Source organism: Condylura cristata, unplaced genomic scaffold, assembly GCF_000260355.1.
Source record: "Condylura cristata isolate star-nosed mole 26May11 unplaced genomic scaffold, ConCri1.0 scaffold00033, whole genome shotgun sequence".
Taxonomy (NCBI): domain Eukaryota; kingdom Metazoa; phylum Chordata; class Mammalia; order Eulipotyphla; family Talpidae; genus Condylura; species Condylura cristata.
Window position 1 is genome coordinate 8,914,865 of NW_004567134.1, and position 17,082 is coordinate 8,931,946.

Consider the following 17,082-nt stretch of genomic DNA (forward strand, 5'->3'; position numbering starts at 1 on the left):
TTGAGGGGTGAGAGGCAGAGCGGGGAGCAGCACAGACAGACTGACCCAAGCACACTGCTGAGGGGCGCAGCGGGCCAGACAGGAGAGGTCTGCCGCCTCCTAGCCTGGGATCTAACTCGTGCTGAGTGCAGTGGCAGCGGAAGCTGTGTAGTGCCACGCTTGAATCCACTGCACCACCAGGATGCTGTTTTGAAGCAAAATCTTGGAAAAAACTAACCCCCCACCTCCCTTACCTTTTCTCCCTTTTCTGGCAGCTTCTGAAATGGGTTGTGGATTGAACAAGTTAGAGAAACGCGATGACAAGCGGCCTGGAAACATCTACTCGACTTTGAAGAGGCCGCAGGTGGAAACCAAGACCGATGTGTCCTATGAGTATCGCTTCCTGGAGTTCACAACCCTGAGTGCTGGTGAGTAGGGGCCGCCCCACCTCTGTGAGGGGAACTTGGGACCCTGCTTCCCCAGCAGCTCTCACAGGAACCGCTGCTGGTGGGTCCCTCGGGGCGTCTTGGGGAAGCAGGGGGAGACCAGCAAGGATGGATGTGTGGGGAAGGGCTGCATGTAAAATCCAGATTTTTATGTGAAATCTTTAACTTTTTGAAAGCTAGATGTGATTTCAAATGATGACAAATAGAAGCCAAATCATATGCCTGGGGGCGCCGTGGCCCGGCCCACAGCGTGGGGACTTGGTTTCATAACAAGTCCGGGGACGGGAAAACGGGCCTTGTCGCTGATGCTGAATCCAGCCCCACCCCGTGCTCCTCGGTTTGCTGGCTGCTGGCATCCTTGGGATTAGTGTCCCCACCATCCTCTTAACCACACAGGTTTGGCGCCTTAGCCATGTGACCAGGCCTCCTGTCTCCCAGGTCATCACCCAGAGCTATTAAAACTACTCCCCAAAGCATTTATTTTGTTGCTGATGTGCCGTGAACAAATCCCAACACAAAATTATATTTGGGTCATAGCCTTTGGTCATCACGATTTGTTTGGTGAATATTTACGTGCCGACAATGTTCAGAGCATTCTGGAACTAGTTGTTCAGTCGGCAGTGTCTTGGGGGGGTGAGATCATGGGGGACTTCTGTCTTTCTTTTTGACACATGTTTTTTGCATTGGGGCTATATTTCTTTTGTTATTCAAAAAGGTAATTTTTGCTTATCAAAACCTTTCTGAATTTGGACCCTCTCTGTCTTCTCCATGCTTCACTGCCCACTGTCTGAACAACTTCCCTATCTTCCTTTCTCACTTCTCTGCTGCTGTGTGTCCCAGTCACAGCACCCACAGGTTTGGTTGAATCACCTCTGTTCCCTGACAGAATGTTAGGGAAACACTGGAAAAATCCCAACTGATCTCCCTGCTTCTATCCTTGTCACCTACAGAGCACCTGACTCCTCTGCTTCAGGCCCCAGGGGGCATCAACCCTCCTCTGCCCCCCCCCCCCCCCCGTCCTGCATATTCTGCCACTTCATCCTTGCTGTTTCCTGAAACCCAATCTGCCTCAGGACCTTTGCACTGCTGGTTCTCTCTGCCTGCAAGTCCTCCCGGCTCAAACCCTTAACGCCCTTCTCTGTGAGACGGTCCTCGAATATACATTCAAAATGTCTACCTACCCCCAACTCTCATTCCTTTCCATTCTTACTTTTCTTCATAGCACATCTTACCATCTAATGTGTTCTCTGTTTTGCTTCTTGTTATTTGTTTTGTTTATTGTCTGCCTCCTTGCCTGAGAAGGTAGAATCCCTTCTGATGAGCACAGGATACTGTCTTTTCTCCTCTGCTGTCTCCTATGTGCTTAGAACAGTGCCTGGCACATAATAGATAATAATATTGTTGGATGAATATTTACTATATAATTACATATCCTCCATTTTGCAACTTAACTTTGTGTAGTGAGACACGCACCCAGTTGTTCCATCTGTTTTGAAGATAATGATTTAATGGCTGTATATGATTTAATCACCCAATGTACCAAATTTATTGGATCTTTAAACTCTTTTGGCCTTTGGGCTGTTATAAGCAATGGTGTACATAAGTCTTGGTGTGTATTTCTGATTCTTACCTCAGGAATTACTTAGTTGAAAGATACTAATGTCAGAACTCTGACATAAAAATAAATTGCCAAATTGCCCTCTGGATGGGACCTGTTTGTGTAAAACACGAATCTGATCGTGCCAAACCCTTTGGGTCTCCTGGACAAATGGTGTGAGGTTCCAGCTGGCACTCAGGGCTCTCCTCAGTTTAGCTTTGTGCTTCTTGTACATCCCCCCATCCCCCATACACATGTGCATGGCCCTGGGCGTCACCTGCCCCTCCCTTGGGGTCCCCCCTGCCTAGTGTCCGCACTTGTGTTCAGGGCCTTGTAGAACTCCACCCCCACTGCCGTGAAATGATTCCTTCTTGACATCTGTCACATCCAAATTATTCTTCTGCACGTCCATGATTTGTCCATAACCATCCTCCTGACACTTTTATTGCATCATATATTAAACTTATTGGTACTTACTTGAGGGTACAGACCAAGCCTGTTCATCTTTCTTCCTCATGCTTCCTCACCGAGAATAGCGTGTTCCAAATAGTTGAGTTTGAATAAATCTTCAAAGTAAACGTTGTGTAGGCTGACTTGTTTCCCTGGGGGCCTCCCAAGTTCTTTTCCAGACTGGAGCCAATATTTGTGAAGAGCCTAATATGTGCTGAGTTCTGTTCTGGAGCATCATATTCCTAATCTCATTCCCCCCCTAATTCTTTGACTTTACCACAGTATAATTGAGGTATACTGTACTTTAGGTAGTGAAGTATTCCAACTCATGAAACCATCTCCTCATCGAGAGAGAACAAATCCATCACCCTCAAAAGTTTCCTCATGCTCCTTGGCAATCCCACTCAAGTCAGCCCTCTTTCCCCAGACAATGCTTCCTGACACTTTATGGTCCCTGATATTTTACTTTCTGTAATTTCTGTACATGGAATCAGATGAATATACCTTTCCCCCCTTCACTCAGCCTATTTTTAAAATAAGTAACATAGTAGTTTATTTTTACATCATTTTGTGCCTTTTTCCATCTCAGTTGTAATCCCCATGGGCTTCCCATCACCAAATCACCCATGTGCCATCCCCAGTAACTCAGCCTACTTATTGTGAGACTCACGTCATTTGGTGTGTCTGTAGCTCATTCCTGTTTTGCTGCTGAGTTCATTGTAAGGTTGGACCATCGTTTCTTTCCCATTTACCTGTTGATGGACAGCTGACTCATTTCCAGGTTTAACTGTCACAAAGTCACAACCTTGTGTGGCTCCTTACGTCGTCTCGTCCACGCAGTAACCCAGTGACGTCTTTCCCTTTTGCAGATGAGGAAATGGAAGCTCAGAGAGGTTAAGTGACCTTCTTGACAAGGCAGTGCCTGGAAGTCACTGGGGCAGAATTTGAACCCAGATCTCCTAGGCATCGAAGCTCTTGTGCTTTATAGAGTGAAAGATGCTAGACAAGTAGGCATTACCTCTAGTTAGAATAATCTTGTTAGGGAAGCTTGTTCTTTGTCACATAGAGGGACATAAGAACATTCCTTTTCCATCAGGGTTTGGCCAGAGAAGACTTATTAAACAGCACTGGCTATGCTTATTTTTCTATTCAGAAAATGTTCATCTTACGCTTCCACATATTTCAACTTGGAGAAAGGGTAGTGACCACCTCCACCTGGTGGCTTAGGTGGACAGGGCCACATGCATTACTCAGAGGTAACATGGCTTAATGTGTCCCTGGCTTGAAGCTCATTGCCACTGCAGATGCCACTGAAACACGTGCCTCACCAGGAGGGCTGCAGAGGCGAAAAGCGGCAGGCATCACCGGGAAGCACAGAAGCTGCCAAAATCTCAATTCGGGGTGATTTGAGTGGGTCTTAAATTTTCAATTAATTCTGGTCACTGAAGAATGAACCTACCCTTTCATGGGTTTCGTTGCAGACGGAGGCCCATAAAGCAGCACAATTTCTGCAAAACAGCGCCTCATTATCCCTTTTATGTGTGCATTTTGCCAACTTCTCTGTGCCAGGCCACTCTGACACCACTTGAGAGCTGCCTGCAGTGGCTCTGTGGGAAGCAGCGGTATGGGAACTGCTGGTCACGTGAGGCGTGGGCCTTGCTTCAGCTGTCCAGACCTGTGCTGTCCAGCCACGAGAATGTTTCCATGTCCTAATTCCATAGAATTAAGTAAAGTGAAAGGTTCCGTTTCTGGCTCAGAACCTTCAGTTTCTGTCACACCTGCCACACTTCAGGTGGCCACATGGGCTGGTGGTCGCCAGCTAGGGCCGTCATCCAGGAAAGTTCTGGGGGCAGCTGTGTGCTCACCTGTTTTCAAGGGCAGACAACTGAGTTTCAGGTCCGATTCTGCATCTGTAATTCAGAATAATATGTCATTTTGTCCTGAGAGTTTGCCCTTGGGTTCTCACTGAGACCAGAGGGTGACAGTTCATTGATTCCACAATATTTATGGAATGTCAGCCCGGGCTGGAAGGTGTGAGCAGAGAAGAGACGCTCCTGGCTGTCGTAGTCAGTTTGAGCTGCCATGCTATCAGGCCATGTGGTTGGGCTCCGTGACAGTGCTTTTTCGGCATCCTCACCAAGCAGAGGCACAGAGCAAGAGCTCTCTGTTCTCTTGTTAGGATGCTAATCCTGTTGGGTTAGGGATCCTGTTGGGTTATGATCTCATTGAACCTTAATCACTCCCTTCCAAATGTAGTCATGTAGGGTGTTAGGGTTTTACAGCTGAATTTTGAAGAGACATCATTCAATTTCTACAGCACTGGTCCAGTCCACTTGTCTAGATTGATTCAGAATCTCTTACGACAACCAGGTAATTGTAGCGCTTGATGTAGGCTGATGGTTGTAGAGGGGATGTGGTACCCGCTTTCCCCCCTCCAGTTTTGTTGGGTGGGTGGAGAGAGAAAGAAGGTTTGTGATCTGTAGGTGAACTTGGTGTTAGCCAGGCAAAGGATGGGCAAAAAGGTGGGCAGAAAGTGATCTTTACGGGCAAAGGGAACAGCCTATGGGAGGGACCGGACTCCATAGCAACTCTGCCTGTAAAGGAGGTTGTGGAAGTTCTCTTTGCTTGGGATGTGACCTTTGGGAGAAGCAAGTGGGAAGCAGATAAGTAATGGTCTTAGCTCTTGAACTGAGGAATATCGACTCTCTCAAAACACTGAAGGTTTTTAAAGTGGAGAAAGGATGGGTGATAGATTATCATTCACTTTCTGGAAAGACTGCCCTGGGTTTAAAATGAGGGGAGTCATGTGGAAGCTACTGCAGTTGTCTGGCAAGGGATGAAGGTAGCATCATCGCTTAGTGGCAAGGGGGACAGGAGAAGTGGGTGGTGTCAGGAGAGGTTAGGGGGTGATCTCCTGGCCTGACTGGTAGACCAAGGAGAGCAGATAGTCGGGAAGGTGGGTTTGCTGGGGGCTGGGTGGCTGGTGTGAGGGCCACACAGCTGCACCTCTAAATCTGCTTGGAGATATTTTCAAATATGCTCTCCCTCGATCCTCCAGTTAACCTTGGGAGCCAGGGAAAAGGCAGTATTTTTCTCTTGGAAGAGAAAATTGCCTTGACAGGTAGTAAGTACTAAGTAGGACCAGAATCCAGGATTTTTCTAGTGAATGCAGAAGAGAGCTCAGTGCTAGCCTGCCAGTCCTACTTACTGGTTTCTTGGTGTGTTTGTTTAAACAACGTCACTGACATACCATTTATATACAAGAAAGTCTACACAGATCTTAAGCATTTGATGAGTTTTGATAATGTAAACACTCATGCAATAATACCACAGTCGAGTCATAGAACTTCCCCGTCATTCCAGAAATTTCCCCTCATGACTCTGCCAACCTTTGCCCAGACAATTGCTGATCTGCTTTCTGAAAACATGGGTTAGTTTTGCTTCTTTTAGGCTCACCTCTGAATGGAAGCCCACAGCATGTGTTGTCCTGTGTCTGACTTCTCTGGCTCAACCTCACGCCTGTGTGGCTGATCTGTGCTGGTGTTTGTGTCAGGAGCTCGTGCCTGCTCGGTTCTGTGTCGCTGTTTGGATGAGCCATTTCACATGGTCCATTGTCCCTTTCAACATTCGGTGCTTTCCAGTTTTTGGCCATTATGAAAACCACTGTTAGGAACCTGTAGGGATAAGTCTTTTGCAGATGCATGTTTGCATTCCTTTGTGGTGGATATGTAGGAGGGGGTTGCTGGGGTGTTGGGTAATTATATGGTCATCTTTGCATGAAACTGCCCAAATGATTAGCCCAAGGAGTCAGATCCTTTTACCCTTTCTACCACAACATACCAGTTAATGGCTTCATTTTTTTTTTTACAGGAAAAAACATTGGAGCTACTATTATTTAGCGTCTAGTATTGTATTAATCCACTTTAAACCAACAACAGTCTCATGAAGTGGGTAGAGTTATCGCTTTCATGGGATAAAGGAATAAGTTACGATCTTGAGTTGAGAGAAATCCTAAAAGTAACCATTCCAAGCTGCTGGATGGTTCTAGCACCTCCCCATCAAGGGGCTGAACTTGGGGATCTCTTAGCTCCTGCATTTCCTGTGCACAGTCAGGTTTACAATAAATCAAAGGGCTTTACCATGAGCAAGTTGGAAAGTGACTCACGCTCCTTTCCATGTCTGGCCAAGGTTGCCTTCTCTCGCACTTTTTAAATCCTTGCTTAAGAAACATTCCCAGCATGTGTGTTACAATGGCAAAGATCAGTTCCCATCACATTTTTAAAACTCCCATCTTTGTGGTTTTCCTGCCTTGAGATGTCTTTCAGAGCTGATCTTTGGGATTTTTTGCCTTTGACACGGTCTGCTACTTGGGTTTTGGCTGCCAGCACGTTAGCCTTAAAATCTATGTGAAGTTTGGATGTTGTGATAACACGGGGGACATTCGTTATTCTAAACATGTGTGCCATGCCATAAATCACAAAAGGGCCCAGTGTAACCTAATTTCCAGATTGGATGGTCTCAGCCCTGACCACTGCAGACGCAGCTGATCATCACAGCCCACTGAAGTCATCTCTTCATCTCTCTTTATAAGTAGGGAAAAGAAGATCTAAATGATGGATCATCATTTACACTAAGGTCTAAAAATTCACAGATTCAAATGGCAGAAGAGTATTCATTCTCAATCCTGGCACTGCAGCCAATGTGATGTCAGGGTTCATGAGTAGAGGTGAGGTTGGCACACTCCGCAGCATCACCCCAAGTTATGGGCCTCTCCAGAGAAGGGCTACAAGCATTAGAGCTAATCCTGTCTTTAAAGCAGTGGTTCTCAACTGGATGGAGGCCTGGACTGGGGTGTTCTCACTTCTAACACTCCACCCGAAGCTAAAGCATGGAACCCCGGGCCCAGCACCTGAGTTTCAGACTCATTAGGCTGGCATCAAGACCTGGGAATCTGAATTTCATACATTCCCAGGCGATGCTGAGACTGCTAGCCTGGAGATCACACTTTGAGAAGCTTCAAAGACCGAATGAAGGGCACATTCCTTTCACCTGAGTAGAGATGGTGGGAAAAAATGATCCTGGTGTGATTGTTTGAAGTATAAACTAAATTTGGTATTTACACACCTGCCTCTATGTGAGGATGGACTCATAACTTCTTTTCCTGAAGAGACTTGTAACCAATGCAGAAGGACAGGCCACCCTCCTAAAACACAAAGCCTACCAGCCGGCACGGCGATTCTCACACTTTGCCTGCGAAATTTCCATGTCTGTTTCTAGTTCCTCCAAGTAAGGGCCTGCAGTCCCTCGTGCTCTGGGCTACCGGTGCTGCTCCCAGCGTGAGGTGGAGGCTCGTCCCCTGTCTGCCAGCAGCGATGATGAAATGTGCCCCATCCCCTTAGCCATAAACCAGATGCCACAGGCCCTGAAGTAGTAAAAATGAATTTCTCTAATCTCTTACATTTGCGTTGTTACCTGAATAGTTCTTGCTTCTAGCACTCCACCCAAAGCTAAACTTAAATAAAAAAAGAATCACATTTAGAAGGGAAAAAATAGCCCTGCTCCGACTGTCACGACCAATTAAAAGTGCTGGAAGGGGTGAGGTGTGTGTGTGTGTGTGTGTGTGTGTGTGTGCCAATGTGCAGCCCTGCTGGAGACCAGTGAGTGGGCCTTTGTGCAGGAGGCTGGGGTCAACATGGGACCCCACTGGCACCCCTCAGGCACCGGGTCACAGTGCCCTGAGGGTTTGTTCGTTCAGCCTTTAGGTAAGCACATGTCCTGCGGGTCACCTCACCCCTGGGGGTTTCTTCCCCAGAGCGCTGAGTGCAGATGGCATGCCCAGGGCTGCGGGCCTTGGAACAGCCAGTCAGGGGTGGCCTGGCAGGGCAGGGCGGGCTCTAAGGACCAGCCACCCTGGGGGCTGAGCCTCAGGGAAGGCCTGGTGGAGGCAGGTGAAGCTTTTCTTGGACCTGGAAGGGGAGGGGAGACCCAGTCCAAATTTGGGAGTCATGGAGGAGGGAAAGAGCCAAAGCCGAGGGGTGGCTTCCATTTCAGGAAGAGTCAGCAGGTGACTGTCGTGCTCCTGGGAGGGAGCCAGTTTGACAAGTGTTGACTTTTCTGATAGACGGCCACTAAGGTTTTGGGGTGCCCCGTGTTTGCGGGGTGTCCTCTAGGGACAGCTGGGTTTCAGTTAGAACTGTGGAGGACTCAGGTAAGAGGATGTTTGTGGCAGCTGGTGGAGACTGACTGCCCAAGAACTAGCCAGGTGGTGTAGTATTTCTAGCCCGGTAGTAGCAGCAGCATCACCTGGGAACTTGCTGAAAAGGAAAATCTTGGCCCCGTCCCCAGACCAAGAGAACCACAAACTCCAGGAGTAGGGACGCTTCAGGCTGTGTGCTAACAAGCACACTGGGTGACTGATGTTGCTGGACTTTGGGAACAACTGGTCTGCAAGCGCCAGGGAACAGGAGCACCCCCGGGGGCAGACACAGTGGGGACAGAGGGTGTGTGGGAGGGCAGGAGTGCTTGCAGGGAGACTGTCTCGCTCAGATGAAGGACAACGGTGAGAGATGGGTCTAGGGGACAGTTTCTTGCTGACCAGTTGTACAGCTAGTGGGCTGGGTCTGCGGATAGCCCTTCTTGATTCAGGGCCTTGGCTGCTGAATGCTGTATCCTTCTGCTCATCTGGGGCAGGGGTCTAGCCTGGCTCTACCCAGCTCACCCTGGACATATTGGGGACCCAGTTACACCCCCAGCTTCCAGATAGGCATTTATTTTCAGTTGCACACTCATTGTGGGGTGCTCTGACGGCTGTTCCTTAGACGGTTACAGGCTGTGCCCAAGCAGTCCCCGACTCTGGCCTCGCTGGCTGTCTTCTGGAAACTTTTGCTTGAGGGGAACTCTCTACTGCTTTTCCCTACACCTCCAGTGCCCTTATGTACAGCCTTTTGCCTTGCCAGGCTGACCAGCCCCATAGAAATGACCTAGAGTTGACCTCCTAGAACAAGGGCTAGTAGTCTGAGTTGGCCAGGAGTGACACCTGCCTGCAGGTGCCTTGCAGGTGCCTTGCAGGTGTGAGACCCCACTACTTGGAAACCCTAGGTAGGAATCTATGGAAAGAAAGAATAAGAATGGGGGAAGGGGTGGTTATTTGTATTACAGGAGGATTCTTGGTTTAAAGTGGTTTTCACCATGGGGTTCCCTTAGATGGAGCCTCAAGTGCCCTGAAGTGTTTGTTTTGCCATCCTTAATGAGGTATTTACTTTCTCTTCCTGAATCTGATACCTGCAGCTTTAGAACATAGCAAATTCATCTATAAAATGTGTAGTTCTTCAGCAGAATTGAACGTAAAGTCATGGGTGTTGATAGCAGTTTTTTTCCTCAGATTAAAACAACCCATCAACTAACCTTGAAACAGGATGGCAGAAGCTGCATAGGAGGGAAGGTTGGTGATGAAGGCAGACCCAAAGCATCTTAACGATGTCATAGCATAAAGCAGGGTTCCCCTAGGCTGAATTTGGGGTGACTTCTCAGGTTTCCCAAATCCAAAGCTCATGCTGAAGAAAACTTCTGCCTCTTAGTCCTAGTGGCATAAAGGCTGTTCTGGTCTTGTGTCCACACTTGGGTTGAGGAGAACCCCCCAGATGGGGGCCCGGGCAAGGGCAGGGGCTGGTTGATGACGGTGAGACTATTGTTGATAATAGTAGCGGTAATAATAGCTGATGTTCCGCAATCCCACTCCTAGGTATCTACCCAAAAGACACAAAAACACTGATTCAAAAAACTCTTGCACCCCCATGTTTATTGCTGCTTTATTTACAATTGGAAAGGCATGGAAACAACCCAACTGCCCAAAAATGGATGACTGGATTAAAAAGATGTGGTACATATACACAATGGGATATTATTCAGCAATCAAAAAAAGAAAAATACCTTTTGCAGCAACGTGGATGGAGCTGGAAGGGATCATGCTTAGTGAAATAAGCCAGAAACAAAAGGAAAAATACCGGATGGTTTCACTCATAGCAGGAGTATAATGGACCAAGCGAGAAAACAATAATAATAATGAACAGCTAAATACCAGAGACATTTATGCAGGCGGAGTGGGGAATGGGATTAAAAACAGTGAGGGGAGGGAAATGCACTGGTGATGGCACATGGGTGATTTGGTGATGGGAAGCCCAAGGGGATTACAACTGAGATGGGAAAATGCACAAAATGATGTAAAAATAAACTATTATTCATTAAAAAAATAATAATAATAGCTGATGTTCTGTGCACCATGCTGAGGGTGAATTAAGACTCACAAGTTCTTGATTTCACAGATAGGAAAGGACGCTCAGAGAGGTTATCCAGCACATCCAGGGTCACACAGCAAATACGCATGGGGCTAGAATCAGATGTCAGACCTGCCTTCTTCAGAACCTTTGTCTCAAGCACTGTTAACCATGCCAATGGTCTCAGATACAGCTTCAAGATTTGCTTGGCTCTGATCTGTCATGTGAAGTCCCCAAATATGATTGAGACCTCTTCTGGGAAGAACTCACATGCTTTCATGAGTCCTAGGTGATAGGGGTGAAAATGACAGCTGAGAGCTGTGCTCTAGGGGTGGCCAAGTAATTGTTACAACTCTAGGTGATTTTTTAATCCTTTTACAGATGGGGAAGCTCAGTCATAAGGAAGCCTGGCTAGTGGGCCTGCAGCTTGAACCACATGGGTCCTGTGTGTCAGGCAGCCGCCCAGCCCAGCGTCTTCTGGGTGGAAGCCATTTAAGGTCCCCAGCCGTCATGAGTTGGGGACCACCTTGTCATGAATGTCGGTTAATGACCCACTGGAATGTGATGTTGGCTTCCATTTGTTGCTGGTTTCGAAATGGGGCTGTTGACCTCTAGCTCAGATTTAGTGGGCCGAGTCTGAGCTTGGCTGCGTGTGGGCGGTTGCCACATAGTCCCAGCTCTGTCACCCTGCCACGCTTGGCACCTGTCCCGTGCTGACTATAGACTTCTCCTCTACTGAAAACAGTGCTGGGGGTAGAGGACATTTTTCTTTCCTAGAAAATCGCTCCTTGTTCCTCTAGGTAGCATTGACTTCTGTGAAACCATCTGTTCCTTCCCATATAATTTCCAGACTATTAGATTAAACTGTTTTTCCTGACCCACTTTTGGCTTCTGTTTCCTTTCACTGTTCATTAATAAATTGTGTAGCAGAGTTTTCGTGGAGTGTGTGCGTGTATGTATATTTATTTAATTTCAGTTTGGGCAACAGCAGTTGTTGGGTGCTATGAATTGATTTCATTTCCTCCCCGTCTTTCATTTTTGTTTTCAGTTTCTATAATTGATAAGAGTCGGTTGTGTGCTCTTGTTTTTCAGACTCATGAAAGGAAGTCAGTGGCATGAGTTATGAGTTGAGGTCCTGATTGGGAGGTGTGCTACGACCAGACCCTGTTTTTAAACAGAAAATGCAAGAGTGCTAAGGAAATAGGTTTCCATAAAGCATGTGTCACAGCCGATAACTCTGGTTTTACAGTTTGTGGGGATTTTTGAAGATAAATGAGATAATTTGTGTGACATGGCTCTAAGCTTTTCTGAGCAAAGCTACTAGATCCATCTTCTGTTTTGTTGCTTTTGATAACACAACCAAGACTGCCTTAGTGCTAGTGTTAATGTTAAATATGTACTAACGAAGGTTCTAAGATTAGATCTAAGAGGAAATGGCATTTTCTTAACAACAGCTCTTTTTTCTTTTTTTAAAGATTTATTTATTTGTGCATACAGAACTGGGGTACAGGCCAGAGGCTCAGGGGCGGTGAGAGGCTTCACCAAAGGCAGAGTGGGGAGCAGAACAGACAGATCTATGAAGTACACTGCTGAGGGGAGCAGCGGGCGGGTCAGGAGAGGTCTGCCACGCCATGTGGTCACCTCCGGGGCAGGCGGGAATCGAACTCATGCGGAGCGGCTTTAGATTCTCAGTGCTGTGCTTTAACCCGCTGCACCACCAGGGAGGGCCACAACAGCTCTTTTTCCCAGCTACTCCACATCCAGACCAAACAATGACACTCAATCTTGTGTGAAAATGGACTCATCTTGTATGTGTGTGTGTGTGTGTGTGTGAGAGAGAGAGAGAGAGAGAGAGAGAGAGAGAGTGTGTGTGTGTGTGTATGTAGGTGGTAAATTTCAGCAACTTAAGACTGCCTTCGGTAAAATGAAATTCCTTGGTGATGACTGTTATCTGTCAAAGCAAAACCAAATTATTTTTCTGCAGGGATTCATAAAAGCAGCACTGTTGTCGTGGTAATAATTTCTGCCTAATTTGGTTAAAACAGAACAGAAACAAGGGAATGTTCTGTGCACCATACAAATGGTCGTTACTAGCAGTAACGCTAGTTTAAAAGAAAAGGTTTTATAAAGGGTTATTAACCACACTTTGGCCAACTTTACTGTTGCTTCCGAAGAAGGCGAGCTGGTGATTTTTTTCCATAAGATATTTTTAAAAGCACTTCTGGTGTGAAAAGAGTAGGTGATTCTGGCTTCAAGGTGCAGGTCGCAATCACAAAGTCTAGCAAGGCCTTTCTTCTCCTCTGTCTCAGATCTGCCTTTAACTGAGTTTCATTTATAGGTCAGATCTCTTGACAAATAAAAATTACAGTGGATACCTGCTACACTTAGTCGATGAGATTTTTTTTTTCCATTCTGATGTACTTCTCAGGTGTATGCATATGATTTATTAGGAGGAAGATGTATTATTTTGACAGCCTTATTGGGCCCTCTGAAAAGAGGAAGAGGATTATTTCAGCCGGGCATCCCAGGTGTAAACTCAGAGCTGCTTGGTAAGCATGAGAACAATATGGCACCATATGGAATGCATGTTGCTTTTGATGCAAGATTGGCAATACATTCCTCAGGGAGCTGGCATACTTGGTGGGGTCATCTTTCCTGAATGAAGAAAGCAGTCTTGTCTGACAGGGTTATTCAACAAATTAATTCATTGGATATTTATTGATCACCTGCCCTTTCTCAGGCTCCAGACTGGGCATGCAAAGGTAAATAAGAAGGCGAGGTCTTTCAAGGTAGGAACCAGTATCTAAACCATTTATTTCACCCAATTCCAAGGCTCATACCCTTGGCCATGTCTGTTTCCCATGTCCTAGAGCCAGTCCAGTGTAGAGATTGTGTGTTACCCCGCTTGAATGACCATGGTGTAGCCTTGACTGACCATGATGTAACCTTGACTGACCACAGTGTTGCTTTGACACGGTGGGTCCTGTGTGGCTGGGGATTTGTCTGCTGTTTGGTAAGTGCAGGAAGGCCTTGGAAAGCCTAGACTGGCCAGGTCTCTGGGCCCAGCAGACTGCAGCTGGGACACCCCCCTAGGTCAGTATTTTGGTCAAGCCAGCTTACTGGGAGCTGCATGGCCCCACAGGTGGAGCTTGGGGTGGGGGTGGGGAAATGTCTTAACAGCTGCATATAAGTGCCCTGGGCCTGAGCTCTCAGGATTTCAATCCCAATGGCTTTCTTGGTGAGAAATGGCTTGTTCAGCTACATGAGCTGAAAACTTGGGGGCCGAGATAATGCCAGAAAGATGAGTCGCCCCGGGGGGGAGAGGGGCATGAAGGGCTGTGCAGATTGCTTTGCTTTATTCCCCAAACTGGGCCCAGCTGCTCTTTCCTTACTGCTGTTTCTTGCCAAACTTGGAACTATTAGTGAAAACAAAAACTTAGTCGTATTTCTTCTGCTGGGCAGTTTCTTCCTGTGGACTTCATGTAAATGAATTAGACCAACGTAACAAAAATCCAAGACACCTTATCTTAGCTCCTAATGTTACCCTATACTTTCTTTGCTAGTGAGTGAGAAGTAAGAAGTGGAGAAAGGCAGGTGGTGGGGTCTAAGGGGAACCGACGAGCTGGGAGGAAGGATGGATGGGTGTTGGAGTTGGGAGCCGAGCTAACTGGGGTAACTTAAGACCCTGGTTTTTTAACGCTTGTTAGATGTGATGTTGAGCAGCCTGTGGGCAGCCCCTGGTGGCCCTAATCACCCCCACTGGTCGTCAGCCCTGCCTCTGAGTGGGGTTTGCTTCTAGCAAAGACAAGGCAGCCAAAGTGATGGGATGTGGTTACACACAGGTGGCCTCCGTCTTGGCCTTCCTCTTAGCCTCTTGCTTAGTCCCTTTGAGGGACACCAGTTGCCATGCTGTGACCTGCCCAATGGAGCGACCCCAAGACACGAGCTAAGGGGGTCTCCTGCTCAGCTCTCCTCCAGCAGTGCTGGCATCCCACCATGCCACAAACAACAGCTGGCAAGTGGACTGTTCCCAGACCCCTGTGGTCCTGCGAGATGCCCAGTGCCACAGTATGAAGAGGACTTGAACCTGCTCAGGAACTGTGTGGTCATAGATGATTGTTTTAAGCTGCTAAGTTTTGGGGTAATGTATTCCACATCATCAGCTCACTGATACAGGCAGTTTGTGTTAAGAGCCTTGCCCCTGCCCGAGGCAGCGTGTGGGAGTGTTTGAGAGAACAGACACTTGGACCTGGCTTCAACCTAGCTCTGCCACTTATTAGCTGTGTGGCCTTGGGAAAATCACTTAACCTCTCTGTGCCTCGGTTCCCTCATCTGTAAATGGAAGATGTAATTCTTGATTTCCAGCCTATGTATTCCAGGAAGGTGAGCCAGAAAGAAGGGGGAAATGGATTTTAGTTCATATAACTCATGGCTTCTGCTCAGTGGGTAAGAAGAAGGGGCCACATTGGTTGTTTTGTGACTCTCTCAAGCCTCTTAAACTCCTACATCAGGAGGCTCCCAAGGGAGAGGGGAGGGACAGCCAGTACCCCACACCTGCGGGGTGGATGTGCTGGTCCCTTTGACACCATCAACGTGAGGGGCCCCTACAGTGCTCTGCTAGTCTAGAAGTGAAGCTCCTCGGCTCAGTGTCTCCATCGTCCTCCTGTCTTGAGGTTATGAGCTGCGTCCTTAGCATTTCTGTGTCATTTCGCGCCACAGGCCTTGCTGAGCAGAATGCATCTCTTCTCGAGACTAAATTATATGTTTAAGAAAAGTCTTCTGCTTTGACCACAGTTATTCATCAGCTGATGGAAATCACTAAGCCTCACTTCCCACTGCGAAAGTCAAGATTTGTGACATTTAAACATATTGATGAAATTCAAATGCCCTGTGATTCGCCTTCCACAAGACCTGACCCCTGGATAAATAAATGACAGAGATGGAGTTGGAAAGTTTAAAGCATCTGAAGCTGCTGTAAACTTCCCTGGGTGCCAGCAGCGGGTACACTGGACAGTAGAAAGGAGGGTCAGTTCTTCCCAAATAACCCAAAAGGCCTGTTGTGGGCTGTTTACTTACAGATGCAGCTAGAGTGCTTTCCCTCCCTTAAAAAAAAGAAACAGAACATTAGTTTTCTCTAATTTAGTTTCACTATTCTAAAAATAAACATCGAATTTTTACCTAGGGAAAGAAAAATGTAAATGCTTTTGGCTCAATTTTTGAGTTTTGTGTGTCTTCTGCTATTTGTACTCTCTCTGCTCTCTAGCAGGAAAATAAAATTGCATTCGATTGACATGTTCTCCTGCTGGGAGCCCAAGATATATTATACACTTTCTGTGTGTTCTTGGTTGTGATGAAGCGTTGGACAATCTCTGACAACCTTCAAGGAGATAGGCACTGGCAATTCAGCCAGCCTCAGAAGGAATAGAATCATTTACTCATTTTTCCGCATTAAAGAAACACCATCAGAGTCGAGGCATCCGATGCCCCATGAACGTGAGGGCACTTAATGGAGAGGCCATTAATAATTTACCTTAATAATGTAATAGTTGCCATTTTTGTGACCAAAATATGCTTCAACTCCTGCTTTATGGATGAAAAGTAGGATCAATTAATATTGAGTGATGGCAGCCTCCCTGCGGAGAGAAAATGGGAAATCTTGGTGTCGTCATCCGCCTTGTGACTGAGAAATCGCTTTTCTTAATTGTATGGAACAGAGAAACCCAGAGGGATGTAATTCATTTCTCTCCAGCTTGTGATGTAAATTGAAAGTAAAGAAAATAACCACATGCCAGAGAGGGGGCATGAAGGCAGCTGCTGGGCTTTGTCTGACCTGCAGGGGTGGCTGGAAACGGGGGACCCTCTCCTCTGTGGTTGAGTCTCCTTGGATCATGATTTTGCTGCCCACACCTCTGGAGTCACGTGGCCACAGCCCTCTCTATGGCATGGCGGGGTCCCTCTGCCCAGAAGACTGCTTCCAGATCTTTTCCTGCTCATTCTCCCGTCATGTATCTGCTCAAAGGCTCCTGGCTTTGAGAACCACCATCCTGCCTGGTACAGCCCTCTGCTGGCCCCATTCCAACCATTACTTCCGGCTTTATTTTCTTCAGGGAACTTGTCATCATCTGAACTCATACCATTTTATGGCTTCTTATTTCTGGGTGTCCCCAGCCATATGGGATAGGACACAAAGGCATGACTTCGCTTTGCTCACTGCTAAGCTTTCTGGGTCTGAGTGCTGCGGGCGCTTGTTGGATGGATGGATGGATGGATGGATGGATGGATGTGTGGATGGGTGGGTGGATGGGTGGATGGGTGGATGGATGGATGGATGGATGGA

At 47.2% G+C, this 17,082-nt stretch overlaps 1 protein-coding gene across 1 annotated transcript in view; it reads left to right on the plus strand.

Moving 5' to 3' along the window:
• Positions 1-226: 226 nt before the first annotated feature.
• RFTN1 (raftlin, lipid raft linker 1) overlaps positions 227-17,082 on the plus strand; it is a 161,891-nt gene continuing 145,035 nt past the window's right edge. The window contains exon 1 of the mRNA XM_004692186.2: positions 227-407. Within this exon, the coding sequence (XP_004692243.1) occupies positions 263-407 (145 nt within the window). The 5' untranslated portion in view covers positions 227-262. The remainder of the gene's footprint in view (positions 408-17,082) is intronic.